General features: G+C 41.0%; 1 protein-coding gene across 2 annotated transcripts in view; it reads right to left on the bottom strand.

Moving 5' to 3' along the window:
* The window catches only part of ADAMTSL3 (ADAMTS like 3), a 341,341-nt gene that overhangs the window by 162,039 nt on the left and 160,727 nt on the right, over positions 1-18,575 (bottom strand). For both annotated transcript variants that reach the window (XM_019533694.1, XM_019533695.1), the window contains exon 5: positions 12,789-13,025. In XM_019533694.1, coding sequence (XP_019389239.1) covers positions 12,789-13,025 — 237 coding nt within the window. The remainder of the gene's footprint in view (positions 1-12,788; positions 13,026-18,575) is intronic.

The raw sequence follows: 18,575 nt of genomic DNA, 5'->3' as shown, positions 1-18,575 counted from the left end.
TCTAAGTAGCTCTGGAGGCAGCGGTGGCACCTTCTGGCTGCCACTGCTGCAGACCCACTCCAAGAGTCTGAGTGTAATTCGAACCCTCTTAATACCTTCAAATGTCTGCAACAAACTGTCCCCATGATGCCATGGTGTCTCATATGAATCACATATACACACCAAACAGAACTGGCATCACAGTTACTTTCTGAGAATCAGTAAAGCATTCACAATATATACACAAATATGCACAGTAATTAATTGTTTTACTGTTACGTATGTAGACACCTAGGCTGGGAATACAAAGACTCTGTTTAAAATAAATCAATATTCAATCAAAATCTATTTGCTCTTGGACACACTGGAATGTAGCTGTGGCATTCTTAATAGTGACTTGCCCAAACAATTATAGAAGACGAAAAAAAAGTTGGGATTGTCTTGGATTAAGTTACTATATCAGGATTCAAGACTGAGCTCTTACTCTGGACACAGATTTTTTGAGTCTGAGTGACTTGTTAGACAAGTGACTCAAACTCTCTTTGTCTCAGATTCTGATTTTTTTAAGTAAAGTTAATAATTTTTCTTCCAGCTTTTGCCTTTTTTCTCCATTTGAAGGCCAAGCTCTTTAGAGAAGGGCTTTTGCCTTTTTAGGTATTATGCTTAGAATAATGATTCCCTTATCTATATTGGCATCTGAACTTGTTACTGTAGCATTAAGAACAAATAAGGCACTAATAAGTGGCAAGGCAATAATAAGAAGGATGTGGTTAGCATTGAGAGGGTCCAGAGGAGGGCCACTCATGTGGTCAAGGGGCAGCAGGGCAGGCCCTACGAAGAGAGCCTAAAGGCCCTGAACCTATTCAGCCTCCACAGAAGAAGGCTGAGAGGGGATCTGGTGGCCATTTACAAACTCACCAGGGGGACCAGCGGGAATTGGGGGAGGCACCACTCAGGGTTACTAGGGAATAATGGCCACAAATTGTTAGAGAGAAGGTTCAGGCTGGACATCAGGAGACATTACTTACAGGTAGGGCTGTCAGGGTCTGAAATGGGCTCCCAAGTGAGATGGCACTCTCTCCTACCTTGGGGGTCTTCAGGAGGAGGCTGGACAGATATTTGGTTGGGCTCATATGGCCCCGGTACCTGTTCCTGCCCAGGGCAGAGGATAGGACCTGATGATCTGTTTAGGTCCCTTCCAACCCCAAGCACTATGACACTATGATAAGAATTATAGCTAATACTCTCATGCATATTACTGGCAAAATTGTCCTACTGAGTTTATAAAAGCTTAACTCAGGAAACTGCTTTAACTGAGGTCTGCTTTGGATCAATTTATTTAACAAATGAACTCTGGGATTCTTCCACACTCCAAAATGTGCTTAGTTCCAAACTAAACAGTTTGCTGTATTGCTGTAAATAGGGAATGTGATTTGGGCATAAAGGCTGACTTACCACAAAGCACCATGAAATCAATTCCTCCTACCAATCTTTAAGCTGAAATGCTACCAGGATGCAGAAAAAGACTAAGGCCCTTTTTACTTCTTTCTGAAGCATAAAGAAAAACTGACAGGATTTGTTACAATACATTTTTTGCCTGCTGGTTTTATTTTATTTTAGAAATGTAAGTCCTCCATAATCTGCAAGTTTCACCAAGGATCAGTGACATCACAATAGCCTAGACCACCTGAGAAAGGAAGGAAGTTTAAACTCTTCAAAACTCTTTTTTTCCCACCGATGTCTGTTTATTTATTATGACTAATTAATATGTTGGAGAAAGGACATCTTTTTTCAAAGCTTAATAACCAAGCCTCTTTGAACAATGTATTAGAAACAAAAAAACCCCAGACAAATAGGGATAGTATCTTGATAGTCAATTAAGTCCTCCAGCAAAGTCAGGGAAAAACAGTCTAGAGATTCCTTACGCTTTTAAAGTTGAAAAACAAAGAAAAATAAATAAATCCTTGTGGTGCTTTCTTACAAGTCGTAAGAGGAAGTAAAGAAGGAAGGGTGGACGAGCCCTTTTTAAAAACTCCTTTTCAGGAGCACAAGCTATTCCAACCAATATATTGAATCATTTTGGAGACTCCATCCTACAAGGACTGGAATGTCCCATCTGCCGGCCTGACCCCATGACGCGAGAGGTCTGCTTCATGCCTGGGGCTCGGGTTAGGGACATCATGGAGAGGATCCCGGCCTACCTCCGACCTGCAGACCAGTACCCCATGGTTGTCATCCACGTGGGAACGAATGACGTGGCCAGGGGCAACCCTGACTGCATTATGAAGGAATTCGAGGCTCTGGGTAGGCGGGGACGGCGACACGAGGCCTGCATTGGTGAGGTCAACCAGCACTTACACAGTTGGTGCCACCAGGCAGGCCCTGGGTTCCTAGATAATGACCCATGCTTTCGGGCGGGGGACTTGCTGCGGCGGGATGGGCTTTACCTCTCTCCTAAAGGCAAGCATGTCTTCTCTTCCAGGTTGGCTGATCTCATACGGCAAGCTTTAAAGTAGCCTCGCCGGGGGAGGGGGACGCAGGAAGATGAGGAGACACCACCAGAGCAAGACAGGTGACAAATGCAAGGAGTGCCCAGGTAAGAAACAGGGGTCCAGACAGTCTCCCAAATCGGGGGGTGGCATACGCAGCTAGGCAAGGCCTTAAATGCCTATATACCAACGCTCGTAGTATGGGGAACAAACAGGAGGAACTCGCCCTCAGAATAGCCAGTTCAGACCCAGACATAATAGGGCTTACAGAAACGTGGTGGGATTCATCCCACAACTGGGCAGTTAGCATTAGGGGCTATCGGCTTTACAGGCGGGCTAGAGAAGGAAGGAAAGGCGGGGGGGGGCGTTCTATGTCAACGAGCAATACACATCCTCTGCCAGCAGAATGGGGTCAGAGGAGGGGCAGGCTGAAGTGCTCTGGGTCAAGATACAAGGGGCCCGTGGGGAGAGGGATGTAGCAGTGGGGGTCTACTACAGACCCCCCAACCAACGGGAGGAGCTGGACCAGGAATTTTCGGGCCAGCTTGCAGAGGCACTTAAGGCAAGGGATGTAGTTGTCATGGGTGATTTAAATTACCCGGACATCTGCTGGGATGAACAGTCAGCCAGGTCAGACCATTCCAGGAGGTTCCTGGCCAAGATAGAGGACCTCCACACTTAATCCAGGAGATGCACAGTCCCACCAGAGGAAATCCCTGTTGGACCTGGTCTTGGCCACAGGCGATGACCTGGTAAGGGGCCTCCAGGTTCTCGACCACCTGGGTGATAGCAATCATCGTTTGCTGGAATTCACCATCCAGCGTAGGGTGTCAGGTGCCTGCAGCAAGGCGGTAGTCCTAGACTTCAAGAGGGCCAACTTCAACGAGTTGAGATTAGTGGGAGAGGCGCTGGGGTTCTCGAGGGCAGGGGAACTCAGAGCCCAAGATGAGTGGTCGTTCCTTAAGGAGACAATACTCAGGGCCACAGCTGGAGTACTATGTCCAGTTCTGGGCGCCCCACTTCAGGAGGGATGTGCAGAACATGGAGAGGGTCCAGAGGAGGCCACCCACATGATCCGGAGACAACAGGGCAGGCCCTACAATAAGAGACTGCAGGACCTGAACCTGTTCAGTTTTCACAAGAGAAGGCTGAGGGGGGACTGGCGACAGTCTATAAACTCACTAGGGGGGACCAGAAGGGTTTGGGAGAGACCTTGTTTCCCCTAGCGCCCCCTGGCATAACAAGGAATAACTGCCACAAGTTGTTGGAGAGGAGGTTTAGATTAGACATCCGTAAGAACTACTTCACTGTCAGGGTGGCTAGGATTTGGAACCAACTTCCAAGGGAAGTGGTGCTGGCTCGTACCCTGGGGGTCTTTAAGAAGAGGCTTGATGTCTACCTGGCTGGAGTCATTTGAGCCCAATTTTTCTCCTACCCAGGCAGGGGGTCAGACAGTGAGATCTACAAATCTCTTCCAACCCTACTTCTATGATATGATTCTATGATTTGCCATATACAGCATTTTTTGAGGGCAATGTTTAATAGGGCTATGCAAAGCTTTGGGTGCTGATTCGATTCCGAGGAGATTTGGCTCAATTCAGTGGCTGAATCTGCAAATCTGAACAGAATCAGGGGACCAACTTAAAGGTCCAAATTGGTTCAAAGCTCTCTGAATCTTCGGAAAAGATTTGGAGAGCTTTGATAATTCAGGCAGTCCCCGGTGGCTGCAGCAGGGAGCTGCAGCCAACTCCCAGTTGGTAAGTACTAGAGGTGGGGGACAGTGGGCTGGGGGAGGGGACCATGGGGGGAACCCCACCAGCCCCCCTGCTCCCCAGCCCCCCCATGGCTGCCCCTGCTGGCCCCAGCTCCCAGTACTTTAAAAAAAAAGCCCTGGTGCTGACTGTTTCCTGCCGGGGCAACACGGGGGCATTAGGGGGGCAGCAGGGATCGTCCCCTACCTGGCAGCACCTGCTAAGTCGGGGCTTTTTCTTTAACAAGTGCCGGGAGCTGGGGCAGCAGGGCAGCCATTGCTGAGCTGAGAGAGGGGCAGTGGATAGGCCTGGCCTCCAAATCAGATTCAGCTGAATCAAATCGGGACAGTGATTCGAATCCGAATCCTAAGCAAATACTAGCTACTTTGCAAAGGCCTAATGTTTAACTACATATGCTGACACTGATACCTCATGAAGAGTAAAGCTTCTTATTTAAGTATCTGAAGCAAGATACTTGGATAATTTCTTTATGTCTTTAGTCACACAAGAAGATAACTCTTATGAGAACCCAAAAGGAAAGCACCCCAAATACCCTAGATATCACTCTGAGGAAGCAACACTCAGAATGAGAGGGCTTAGATTCATATCAGATGAATAATTCAGTATAATATTAAGAACTAAGTATAAGTCGAACTCATTAATCAAAAACACAGGTACAATAGCCTTCTAACAGTTTATGATTACCATATGCACGAGGAAAAAAACTAGGAATATTTAAGCTACATGTCAAACATGTTTTCTGTTAAATGACACGTGTGGAAGATACAGACTTGGCCTATCACCATGTATGTGACATAAGAGTAGAATATGGCAGAGCTTGCTGGCACTCCTGTAACATACCAGCCATGTTTCTATGTCAGCTAAATTTATGCCACATTCTGCAACTCACAGCATAGTGACTGTCTAATTTTGGAGCATAAACTTTTGCTCTCACTGATGGAAAGTTCAGAACAAGGTTTACATCCTTTTTAACCCGTTTGTGACAGTGTGGCATAAAACTGCCCTTGTTTTTTGCTAGAGCTCTAGTATTTTGGAAGACTGGATGCTTCAAAACACTTTGTTCCAGGTGAAAAAAATTACCACTGCAAGCATTCTAGGTAGAAGAGGGTCCATTCTGTGCTTGGCAGACAAAACAGAGCTGGATGAATTAAAAACAAAAAACAAGCAGAAGCATTGGCCATGATTCAGGGATAGTCACTGGTGAATGTTGCCCACATACATTTCTGACATCCAGATGTTTTTAAGCTTCCCCGCCCATATCCAGATGGGCACAGCATGAATCTATTATAGGGAAAAATATGTTGGGAGTTGAGCAGAGACTGGCTAAGTATCAGAACTTAAGTATGAAAATCTTCTTGACAGAGGAGTTTTGACCTGTCCCCACTTAACACAAGAGCCCCAGATATTTTCTTTGGTAACTGGAGAAAGGCAATTGCAAACTAAGACATGACTGAGTGGTTTGGCTGGGCTGAGCTTCAAGCTGCCCCCATATTAACCTAATAACTTTCCCAAGAAAGTTTTCCATGCTCCACCTCATTCAGATTTTACTTCTCCAAAAGCATTCAACATCTTCCATCCAGAGAACAGTTTTGTTGTCCCACATTTTTGTTTGAAAAGTTCTCTGTTTAGTTAGAACCCATCTGTTAAGTGAAGTACTAATACTGCACCAGAGGTGAAGCTGGACTTAAAGTGCCATAGTAAATCTGTGCTGTGCCAAGGAGTGAAACTACACTCAAATCTGGGGAAAGGTGAATTAGTGATGCAGATCAACTCTAGCAAGAATTAAAAAAAACAGATGAAGGTGAAGTCATGCTTATGTTAAATGGCTGAGATCTTATTATAAAGCTTGCCAATGATCTGAGACAATAAAGGAGCAGAAACAGCAATAGTTGGAGAAGAATCAGGGAAGCCAGCCTCCTCATACTAAGTTCCTGGTGCCCCCAGGCTCAAAAGCATAGATATCCACATCAGCAGTGTGACATGTTTATTTAGATGAGTTAACTGCAAAAACATTTGCCAAGCTATTTTTACTTTATGCCAAGTATATGTCAGGTCTCAACACACTGATCTTGTAGCAACAACTGTGGAGAATCACATATTTTATTGTCTCTCTTCCTAACAATGGTTGACTATACAACTACATTTTACAGAAAAGATTACGTTAATTTATTTACTTCTTTACTTAAAAAGAAATACTAAAAAACACTTCTTCCAGCTCCTGAGAAAGCCCCTAAATGATAGTTTTTATAAGTCACCCACCTTATTCAACCCCCAAAACTAGCCCACTCAGAATAAATTCAATCAACTAATTGTTCCCTGTGATGCAAATTTAAATGGTAACAATATCAATAAGTCAGAACTATTCAATAAGAGTTCAAGTACTGATAAAATAGGAAAAATGTAAGAAATCCTTTTAAATTCTTCACTCAATGTCTCACCCAAGAATAACACCTGGATTTTTATGCTCCCTATGGAAAAAAAGCCCACACTTAAAAAGAGTTCATTATAAAGGAGGCAGCTGATGTTTTTGTGCAAATAATATTTTCATTAAGCAGTGACTTAGTAGGAATAGAGTAAAAGTGTCTAACAGTTTAAGAGATTTTGATTAATTTATAAAGCACTTGAACAAATTCCACAAGTCACAACACAAGACAGACCAGCAGTATAAGAACCCATTTTTTCCCAGTCAATCTTACCTTAGACTAGAACATATTTAGCTGCCTCAGGAGAGAGAATTTTAAAAAATCACAGTGAAAATTATGAAAAGAAAAGCTCTTTGGTGTGTCTATTGTCATTAACAATGTAAAAGGTCTTCCTATGCCTGTCTAAGGGCTTACCAAATTATGACAACTATTTCGGCTACTCTAATAACGGACAGACAATAGCTCAAAGTATTTGGTGTCAGTTGCACAGAATGCAGAAGGATTGTCTCAGGGTAGCCCTTATTAATATGCATTTACTTTGCTTACCACAAGGCTGGATTCAGCCTTCTCAGACGGACAAACTGTTTTCTGCAGTGTCCGACACGATATGCATGTGTGTGGGGGAATAATTATAGCAAACAGTGGAAAGCCCATAGCTCCCATAGCTTCATGAAACATACCCAACTCTTGTTTGCAAACTGCCATTTACACCCAACTGCAATGGCTGTGTTTAAATGATGCTGAATTCATGTAATCTGTGAAAAACTTCATTGTTCTCCAAGGTGAATACTAGGGCTGCACAAAATTTCGCTGGCCATTTCGTTTTGATGCTGTTTTGATTCATTTTGAGCTCAAAACAGCAAAATCGAAATGAAACACGGAACTTTAAAACAGCCTCGAAATGAAATGAGGCAAGTCAAAACGTTTCAAAATTTTCAAAATGTTTCGAGTTTCAAAACTCAAGCTGGGCTTGTCTGCAGGGAAACAGAAACTAAAGTAAGGAGAAGGAGGGGGAAGGACTGCTCTCATTGACTGTGTAGCTGGCCAGTGACTGTCACCCTTCCCTGAGGTCTCTTTTAATCCCAGTGCCCTGGGGGAGGAATGGCAAAACTGCATAAAAGGCAGCGTTGTTTGAACTGCCCTGCTTTCTGCCTTGGCATCAGCTGAGTGAGGGCGCACCTTAACACATACACAGCGTTACCCACCCATGCCACGAGTTTTGCCTGTCAGCAGCCAGAAGTGCAGGGCCCCAGAGCCCAGAAGCCCTGCACCAATCTCCTTGAAAGCTGGCAGGCTTCATGGCCGCAACAGGGGCCACCACCCCTGCAGCTTTCACCCTGCTGCGCCTTAACACACACAATGTCACCCATATCACGAGTTTTGCTTGTCCACAGCTTAAGGTGCAGTTTCCCCCAAACCTCTGCACCCATCTCCTTGAAATGTGGCACCTCCACAGGGGCTACCATCCCTGCAGTTTTGATTCTGCTGTGGCTTAACATATGCACGTGACGTGAGATTTTTGCTTTCAAGATTTGAGGTGCAGATTCCCCAAAACCTCCTGCACCTATCTCCTTGAAACGTGGCAGGCTTCATGCCCTCAGAAGGGGCTACCATTCCTGCAGATTTAGTCCAAATCAGGCCAGAAATGACAAAGTTATAGGCTGTTTTGAGCTTTCCCATTACAGCCTATGGGTGAAATGTCAAAACAGTGAACCTATTTTGACAAAATGAAACAAAACAGCAGTTTCAAATCTAAATGAAATTTGAAACAAAGCGCTGTTCTGTCAAAACACAAGCCACAGTGCCATTTTGCACAGCCCTAGTGAATACTACCCTAAATACAGGAGATAATACTGAAAAGTCAGCATTTTCCAACTACTGGAGTTCACAGAAATATCTTCTATTCTAAAGAGAGAAGGAAGTAGACAAAGTCAGATACTACCATGTGGGTCTGCTGGCAAAGAAGCGTTCTTGACTAGGCACACTCTATGCAACTCTTTTCTACTTTAGAAGCACCAGATGCATTGTGTGCTGGTGTGACTGGTATTGAAAGTTCAGCACATATAAAAGTCATATAAAACCCACAGTAAGGTCCAGAGTTTATATTAGGGTTGCAGTAATCCATGCATGGTCTTCTGCCAAATGTGTCAATTTTTCCCTTATAACAGAGCTACTTTGCTCATCAGGCCATATCCTGCATTTTTTTGAGTCACACACATTTCAGGTATTTAATAGAGCAACAGCCACTTGCAGAGAGAAGGAGACTAATTGCAATAACATATCCATGCTATATAAAATTTGTTCAGTATATAAAACCAAAAGCACAATACTCCTTTGCTCTTAGGAGACTGGTAAGGCAGGCTAGTCTGAAATATGACATTCTTCTTTTTATGTATTTGTTTACATGGAAAATATAATTCCAATAATAACATGTAAGTTTATAGAAATATATATGAATATATATTCACCCAGTAAAATTATCCTAAAATTTAAATAGCCCCCCAAAAATACTTTATTTTACATGATCCCCAAATAAGACATGCACCTTGTTTTTTGGGAAAGCAGAATAAAAAAGAAATAAAATATTTTTTTCTAGAGTCATGGCCACATGCACCAAGGACAGATCTTAATCTTCAGCTCACTCACCGTCACTTTCCTATTTAGACACAAGCTACAGTTTTAACACTTTCACAGCTGAATTGTCATCAGCTCTTGGCCATCCAGCCAAAAGCTGAAACTCCAGCTGCTGAGATAGACTTGAGTTCATAGGCAGATCTAGGATTTTGAAGATAGCTACTAATAGCCTAGAGGGCTATAAAATAGAAAATTAAAGACCAGGAACAGCTAAAAGACAACCAAATTGGGGAGGAAAGAACAGCTTCATGAGTGGAACATCAATACCACTTAAAAGGAGAGGAGTCATTAACACCAATTGAGTAAACTTTTGGGGAAGGTGCATGTGGTATGTAAGTAAACATGGTATATTAATTTATCCTTTCCAGTACTTTTCAACACACTTAAGGATTGTTTTAGAGTATTTCTAATTCCAGGAAGCGATTTTTAGTATAGTTCTAAGTAACATATAGTTTGTTCAGAAAGTAATCCTGATTAAGCCAAAAAGTAATATTGCCCATGGTGACCCAAATCTTGCCATGTACACAGGACACCCTAAATACTTGCTTCTCTACGCAAGCACAAGTTGCATTCAGCAGCCTGGACAACCCCATCCCCACTCTCCATGCTCAGAATTTTTTCAAGAAGAGCTGGCTCCTTATAAGGAAAATGTGAGGAAACTTGGCAGGTTGCAGAAAAGAATAGATAGGACAATCATGAAGCCAGGAAGGATGCCCATCTGAATGAATAAAAGCCCACCTCCAGCTAAACTTAAAGGTGAAGTAAAGAAGAGGTGATGTGGAAGGTAGGAAGAGTTTATCTAAGAAATGGACAAAGCTATGGCATCACCTTCAATTATGCATGTTTGCCTTCTCATGATCAAGGCAGCACACTGTATTGGCCTCCTGCTGAACACCCGGCTGTTGAAAAGACCCACATAACACAGGAACCAGAACGCCTTTTTATATATTTGGATTGCCAGGTTGCCTTCTGGTCCTGGCCTATCCATGGTGCGCCATGGATTCAGCAATTCCACGCACTGATACTGCAAGGTTCTACAACTGATCGTGAAAATACTGGTCATAAGAAAGCTCCAGCTGGCTCAAGATGTAGCACCCCGCTTGCCAGCTACTACAGGCCAACAGTAAAATTTGCCTCTAATTCTATGTTAGTTCTTTGTTCAATACCAGATTAATTCCAATATTGGGTTAGCTGCTAATGTATACCACACTCAGTGGACTAGGCCGTAGCAGTTTGGGATGAGATAACTCAATAGCAAGAGTTGTATTCATCAGGAATCTGGCAGCAGACAGAGACTCACGTGTAGTTTTGAGTGCCATAGATAATGTTTTGTGATTGGCATGCCCTCTGCTGAAGAATTCCTGTCCATAAATCTGAAGTGTCCTATGTAGTACTACACTGGATGCACCTCTCAGTGAAAGCTTTCCTACACAGTAGTACCCTGTATGTAAGCTGGGAACTCTTCCCTGAAAATAAACAAAGAGAGCTAACACACATTTAGCAGCCCAATCCTGAATATATTGAAGTGCGTTAATGTATTTTTTTACTTCAGTCTTCCCAAATAAGAGCAGCTACCAGATGACAAGTGCAGTTGGCAAAAAAGGTAGGGAAGAACACAAATAACCTAGAGTAGTGGAAGAACAGGTTAGGGATTGCTTAGAGCAGCTATATGCATTCAAGTCAGCAGGGCCAGACGGACTGCACCCAAGGGGACTGAAGGAATTGGCTGAGGTAATATCAGAGCCATAAGCTATCCTCTGAGAACTTTTCAAGGCCAGGCGAGGTCCCAGATGACTGGAAAAGAGCAGAGTGCCCATTTTTAAAAAAGGAAAGAAGGGATCCAAGAAATTATGGCCAGTCAGCCTGGAAAGCTTTTGACACTGGTCTCCCATGACATTCTCATTAACAAGGTAAGAAAATACAGACTAGGTGAAAGTAATATAAGGTGAATACATAACTGGTTTGATCTTTGTTCACTACAGGTAGTCATTAATGGCTCCATGTCTAGCTGGGAAGAGGTATCAAGGGAGGTTTCCCAGGGGTCTGTCCTGGGACCAATACTGTTTATTATCTTCATGAATGATTTGGATGATGGAATTCAGGATACACTTAGCAAAACTGTGGATAACACCAAGTTGGATAGAATTGCAGACACCCTGGAGGGCAGAGCTAGGATCCAGAATGTCCTGGATTGACTATGGACCATTTTTCCACTCTATCAGATGACAGTCAACAAAGACAGGTGCAAAGGTCATATACATGGGACAGAAGAACTGCATGAATAAATACAGGCTGGGGAATGCCTGGCAAGACTGCAGTACTTCAAAGAAGGACCTGGGAGTTACAGTGGACCATAAGCTAAATATGAGCCAACAGTGTGCTCTTGTGAAAAAAGCCAACAGCATACTGGGTTGTATTAATAGGAACATCACTTGTAAATCAAGGGAAGTGATTCTCCTACTCTATTCAGCACTGGAGAGGCCTCACTTGGAGTACCATGTCCAGTTTTGGGCCCCATACTTCAAGGAGGATGTGGACCATTTGGAAAGAGTCCAGCACAGAGCAACAAAAGGCCTGGGATTGGGGCCTGGGAGGCAAGATTTATGAGGAAAGGCTGAAAAAATAGGGTTATTTAGTCTGGAGAAGAGAAGACTGAAGGTGGATTTGATAAGTCTACAAATACATGAAGTGTGTTTATGGAGAAGATGAAGATGGGCTTTTCTCTCTGGGCATATAGGACAGAACTAGGAACAATGGCCTTAAGCTACAACAGAGCAAATTTAGACTGGAAATTAAGAGGAACTTTCTGACTATGTAGGTGGTCAAGCATTGGAATAGACTACCTAGAGAACCTGTGGAATCTCCAGCCTCGGAAGTTTCCAAGAAAAAGTTGGACAGACACTTAGTTCGGATGGTTTAGTCAGGGATCCTCCTGTTTTGAGCAGGGGTCTGAACTAGTTGACCATGTGAGGTCCTTTCCAGCCCTACTTTCCTATGGCCCTAAATTCAAATGAAGCTTTCAATTAGCTTCACTGGGAGTAGGGTCAAAAACTTAACAAAATACAAAGCAGAAGTGAAGAATCAAGTGACATATTCTGAAAGATTTGTGAAATTGTGCTGCCATGACATGACTATGACAGGTGCACTAGTGATTAAAAGACTAGCTAATTTCAGATTACAGGTTAGCTTTATTGAGATGATTGATAATTTTATAAACTGAAGTGTTATTTAAAAGAGGGCAGTTTTGGTGTTTATGTGTACACTAAAAGACAAAACTGACTACGATAGACAGCATTCAAGAGCAACTGTGGGCACCTGCAGAAATATTAAGTCACGCTGTGAAGTGGAAAAGATGAACAAATTCAGCAAAGAACAACATTCTGGAAGAACAAAATCCAAATAAGTCTTCCTTTCATCTTGTACTTATATCCTAAAATAGAACAAAATGCTTCACATCAAAACACATGGTGTAACTGAAAACACTGACATACCTGACATATGCCACTGATGCACATATCCAGAGATTCGATATTACAGCGAGTGCCATCTAGTACTTTGGGGGCAAGCTCTACAATCAAGTTTTTCCCCAACGCTTGACACTTAAGAGCACAAGGTGCACTGGGATCATTATGTACAGGAAGCCACTCATAAAAATGTCCTTGGTACTTGACATCATTGTAGGCTGAACATTGCTGTGCTCTAAAGTCACCAACATCTGAAGGGCATTCCTAAAAACAAACCAAAGGAAATCATTGTTAGAAAGAAAGCACCTTTTATGTGTGTTCACAGAATCTGATGTATTGTACAAAAACTGCTGAGCAGACATGACAAAGGAACTGGTTTACTAAGGCATACACCTCATATTGCAGGATCCTACCCTAAGGATTAAAACTTTAAACGGTGTTGACATCAGGTGGACTACATTATTGATCACAACAGCTGTTCTACTGCTGTTCATACAGTACATTTAGTTGCTTAATTTTGGGAAATGTTAGAATGATGTTGTAGCCATGATGGCCCAGAAATTGTACAGGGCAAAAATTTGCTTCGTTGATAACTTTTATTCATTGGACCGTTGAGAAGAAGAATATTTTGCATTCGAAAGTTTGTCCAACTTTATCCCAACTCTACAGTTAGCCCAATAAAAGATATCATCCAAACAAATCCTTTCCTCTTTTAATTTTTTTTTGGCAGCAAAATCTGCTTTTAAAGAATACCGATCTTTTGAATGGTCAAAATGAGATCTATAATACCCTCCACTTCCATAGCTGTTTTTGTTTAAGGATTTCAAAGTACTTTATGACCATTCATTAATTTTCACAAGACTGCTGTGAGATAAGGGTCACTGTTATCTGCATCTACAGATAAAGAAATGAAAGTATAAAGGAAGTTAAAGTTCAGTGTCACACAGCAAGTAGATGGAAGACTTAGGCAGAAAGCCCAGAACTCCTGATTCCTAGCCTTGCCAATTAACTACAACATTTATTCTTTCTCATGGGAAAAGTCACAGTTTGTTTGTTTGTAAGTAAAATACACCTCAAATTTGTCATGACTGATTATGTAATTCTATTTCTAGTACTAGTAGAGAACTCAAGTTCTTTTTTCCTCAAGCAAATAAAGTTCATTTTTAAATATCTGAAATTCCTTATTTACAGTCTTTGAAATAAATTATTTTAAAGTTTTTTTCATTGTAAAATAATTCACTTGGGGATATTAGGATAAAGCTATGGCAACAGGAGTGTGTGTGTGTGTGTGTATTCTCTTGTCAGATCGTTACCCAAGTTCTTCTCCTATTAAAAATTATATATTAGTGTAACAGATCATCTCTCACTAAAGGCTCACTAAATGCTTGTCCAGTATCAATCACTCCATATGCTAAACTTAATGTGTATTCTTCCAAGAATTCCATCCACATATATATGCCAGATGTGAGGCTGATTCTAACAAAGTTTTATTTTTATTGGATAGAAAAATGAAACACTGACATGTCAACTAAACTCATGGAACTTGTTACTAAGTGTCAGCTAGCAAAGCTGCACCTGAACTATGCATCAACGCCGTTCATGTTGATGGATTTAAATCCCCCCTGGAAAATGCTAATGCATTTGCAACTACTCTACACAGCACTGGTTACAACTTGCAGTAGCTGGAAGAGAGATTTGGATGAGAAGGGTAAGCGTTGCATTCTGCTTATGAGTCCCTCTTATAGATATCACGTCATCCTCATAGGGTCGAATGACTTACAGAGGAGCTACTGCATTAACCTATGTCCTTTTATAATGGTCTATTTGTTTATTCTAAGCTTGGTAAGCAAGAGTAGTCAAATAGTGTTACTGACTTCTTTGTGCAACATGTCAAATATCTCATTAAAACAATAAGCCCTACATTTTCAGACCAGTTTGCAGGGGTTCAGGCACACACTTCCAAAAAGTCAATGGGATTCATGCAAGCAAAATCCAGCCAGTGCTTTGAAACTCCATCTAGTGCTAAACCTTAAGGGAAAAAGTAGCTCAAAATGACAGTACCTTGTTTTTTGATTATGTTTAACATAGGGCAACTCCATTTGGTTGTTACGAGTCAAATTATTTTAAAAGCATACTATTAGGGAACAAGACTGAAAGAAAATTACTCTGAATCTTAGTTCTGTTCCCTCTTTAAGAATCTGCAAAGGCTATGCTGGAAAGTATCATATGCATACCTAGCCAAATTATTGTCTCATTTCCAGAGGTGCAACTCCAGACAAGTTCCCTGGAATCACACCGTTGTTGTAAATTACAATAGAAACAGGCTCTGTTTAATCTGGTGCCTCTCACCTTCTATAGAAGAGAACATGTGGAGTGGACAAGAGTCAAGAGACCCAGAATTTAAACGGACACCACACAGTTCTCTGATGATGCTCTACATCAAAATAAGTTAGCTTTGAACATAATTAAACACAGTATGCCAAACTAGACCTCGAACAGCTGCACAACCACATTTTCATCACGAAATAGTACAGAGAACCCCACCACAAAATAACCATGGAGTGATATCCTTAGACTTGGTATTAACATAGTGCCATTACAATTCATAATCACAAGTGCTGATGCTAAGCCATGACACAAACACTGTAATGCCGGCTGTCGCTCCACAATTATTGTGCATCTCCCACTGTTTTTATACAAAACAACAGTTATTCCCTATTCCCCCTCATTTCTGCCTGCTCTTCCTTTGTTCTTTCTTAACAACTTCAAGGGACATAAAGGGATCGTGGCAGATTTTGTTTAATTGCTCTGATGCATCTACATTAACATTTGAATGATGCTCAAACATAGCAGCTTGAAAGAGCCTCAGGCAGGATTCATTATTAATAAGAGCAAGTAGATTGCATTGTGATAATACCTAGACCGGTGATTCTCAGTTTTTTAAACTCAAGACCCTCCATAACTTTTATGAATTAAGTGGCACCTCATTTCAAAGACTAATTTCACCTATTTATTACAGAAAAAAATAGAGCAATACTTACATTGCAAAGAACGCAAATAGACCACAACATGTCAGAATGGTTTTGACACTGGATTTCTATTTGAAATTCTTGGGTTTATCTTGTGAATCATGTGTAGGTGTTTGCACATCTAACACTGTTAATATTACATGGCACCCTGCAACACACTCACAGCACCCCCCAGATACTGTAGCGCTCCAGGTGAGAATCACTGACTTACCATAGAATCACAGAATCATAGAATCCATGAGTGGGAAGGGACCTAGACAGATCATCTAGTCTGACCACCTGCCATGGCCAGGAAGGAGCACTGGGGGTGGGAGGAGTCATAAGACCCCAGCCAGACTTGGGCCAGGTATACACATTACACTTTTACTTTTGATAAGTGATCAAAAACCAGTCTATACCCATAACAGAGCAGAAATTCAGCACGTATAAACTGGTTTAAAAACGGTGGAACCCAGTATAAGATTTGCTGCCTCTCATCAAAAGATGTCTGTTCTGTTCACTGATCTAAACTACACCATGTACAGAAAACTGTTCAATATAGATGGATTCTGCCTCGGACTTTTTGAATGTCTCTACCTAGCCCTAGACACCAGCTAAGATCAAGGCCCTGTTCTAGACATAGGAGAACTATGTATAGTGATAAGATCTATAATTAAGCACAAAACATAGACAAGAGGGAATCCAAAGGGATGTAAGAGATAGAAGCAGAATGAACAGTATTTGGGTTTGCAAGCATCATATCAGTTCCTCTTAGTGAAGGGGAAGGGTAACGAAGGAGAGAATTAGGTAAACAGGAAAAAGGAGGGTAGATATGCAGAGGGAGAGATAAGGAAGTCTTGGGAGCAGGCTGAAGTGAAAGTATTGTAATGTGACTGTCCAAGAGTAAATAATTCATCAGCTACATGTGATGTGTCATAGGTTTACACTGAACAGCAGCATAATTAGTAAAGATTAGAGACGGATGCAGATAGATGGGAGATACACAGATAGAAAAAAGTTAAATATACTTGGACTAGAATATATATAAATCAGCTAAGGTGCTCTGAGCAGAACACAGGGAGGGTTAACATTGGATGGTTGGCATGTGAATGCCAGGACAAGGATTAAATGAGGTATTCTGAACAGGTGTGAGAACTATCTCCATGTAATGGAAGTATATAATGGAGTTTAATGAATTTATACATGGACAAATCTATAACTGCATAGTATTATTTCTGACTAGGAAAGAATCACTCTGGAAAAAGCTTAAGTGACTTTTTGGCATATAAAAATCATAAATTTATGGGGAAATGGCCCAAATAACTTATTCAATGAATAGGACCCCAAAAGGATTATCTTAAACACTTCCATATCCTGCACCTCATAGCATTAGAATGTAACAGTATATACAAAAATGGAAATATAAAATAGAGGGCTTAAGGAAGATTGAAAATCTCACTGAATAGTAAATAATGAATAGTTTATTTCTCTTAAGTATCAACAAAAAGATCAAAGCATACATACAATTTTTAAAAAATTAAGCAAGTGGCATCACAGGCAAGATGAAAACATAACCACGTGAATCATTTAGATTAATGATTCAAGCAATTCTTTTCTTGCTAAGACATCAAACTCATTTTCTGATTGAAATATCATTAATATTATTCTGGGACCTCCTTACGCTGCTTGAGTTCAGTGAACTTACTACTATTCAATTACAAATCCAGATGAAACTAATTTTCTGGTAAAATGATTCTTGTTCTTTTCATTAAAATGGCATACATATTAAGTTGTGCTTCGTTTGTATTCCTCAATATAGATTTTAGTGGTGTAATGTCTCATGTAGCAAAATTACATTTGCAGACAATTTTACGTAGTATATATACTGAATTTCTCATGTGGTTAACAAGAATACCTACACATGGAGAAAGAAGCTAGTATAAACTCCTAATTTTCAAACAAAAAAATTACTCATAAAATGGGACTCATTCTTTAAAAATAATAATTGGACAATTTTATTTTAAGAAGAGTTAGGCTAGAGGTCCTAAATCTGGATAAAGTTTGGTAAATCTCCTGGAACCAACGTTTCACAGAAGCATTCCAAAAAATCTGAAATCAAGGGGGAAAGGACTTTGAGAGATTCAGGGTAGATCTGAACCAGAACTGGGTACCAGACCTATGCCAGACATGACCCTTAAAAGCAGCTTCAGGTGCAAAAGTTATAAATATACAATTCTAGGAGACTCAGATTCAATATTTCTGTTTCAGCCACCTGTCATTTAAAATATAAAGTTCTAGGAAAGAAAACCTACTCCCATGGACTTCAAATGGCAACAGACTCATTAACTCCAGCTGGGGTCAGAATCCTACCTTGAAATCTTTGAAGACTTTTCAGATTCATAAATAGTCTCATGATAGATTCTCACAGTAATTTTGATTATATAACCTTTGAAATCACAAGTACCTGCATTAATTCTATACTTTGCTATTCCTACAGCTTTCCGCACACAGCCTTCTGTTTATTAAAATGTGATAGAGACATATAGGTCTTGTTTGCTTCTCAATCTTTCTACATAATATGTATTATTTTTGTTCTTTTTGCATCATGGATTCTGTATTTATTTCTGCTAGTATGGAAGCAATCACAATGCAGAAACTGAAATATGCATAGGCATATTCCTGTATATGGCATACAGGGTTTATTCAGATAAGAGAAACTACAAACGTATAATTGTCTATTGCTGTACTTGCTAGATGCATCTTGTTTTATAACATAGTTTAAAATTATTAGGTTATTTGTCTGAAC

This window comes from Crocodylus porosus, unplaced genomic scaffold, assembly GCF_001723895.1.
Source record: "Crocodylus porosus isolate Cpor-Errol unplaced genomic scaffold, CroPor_comp1, whole genome shotgun sequence".
NCBI classification, from domain to species: Eukaryota; Metazoa; Chordata; order Crocodylia; family Crocodylidae; genus Crocodylus; species Crocodylus porosus.
Note: the sequence above shows the minus strand (reverse complement) of the source record. Positions and strands in the feature narration are given on the sequence as shown.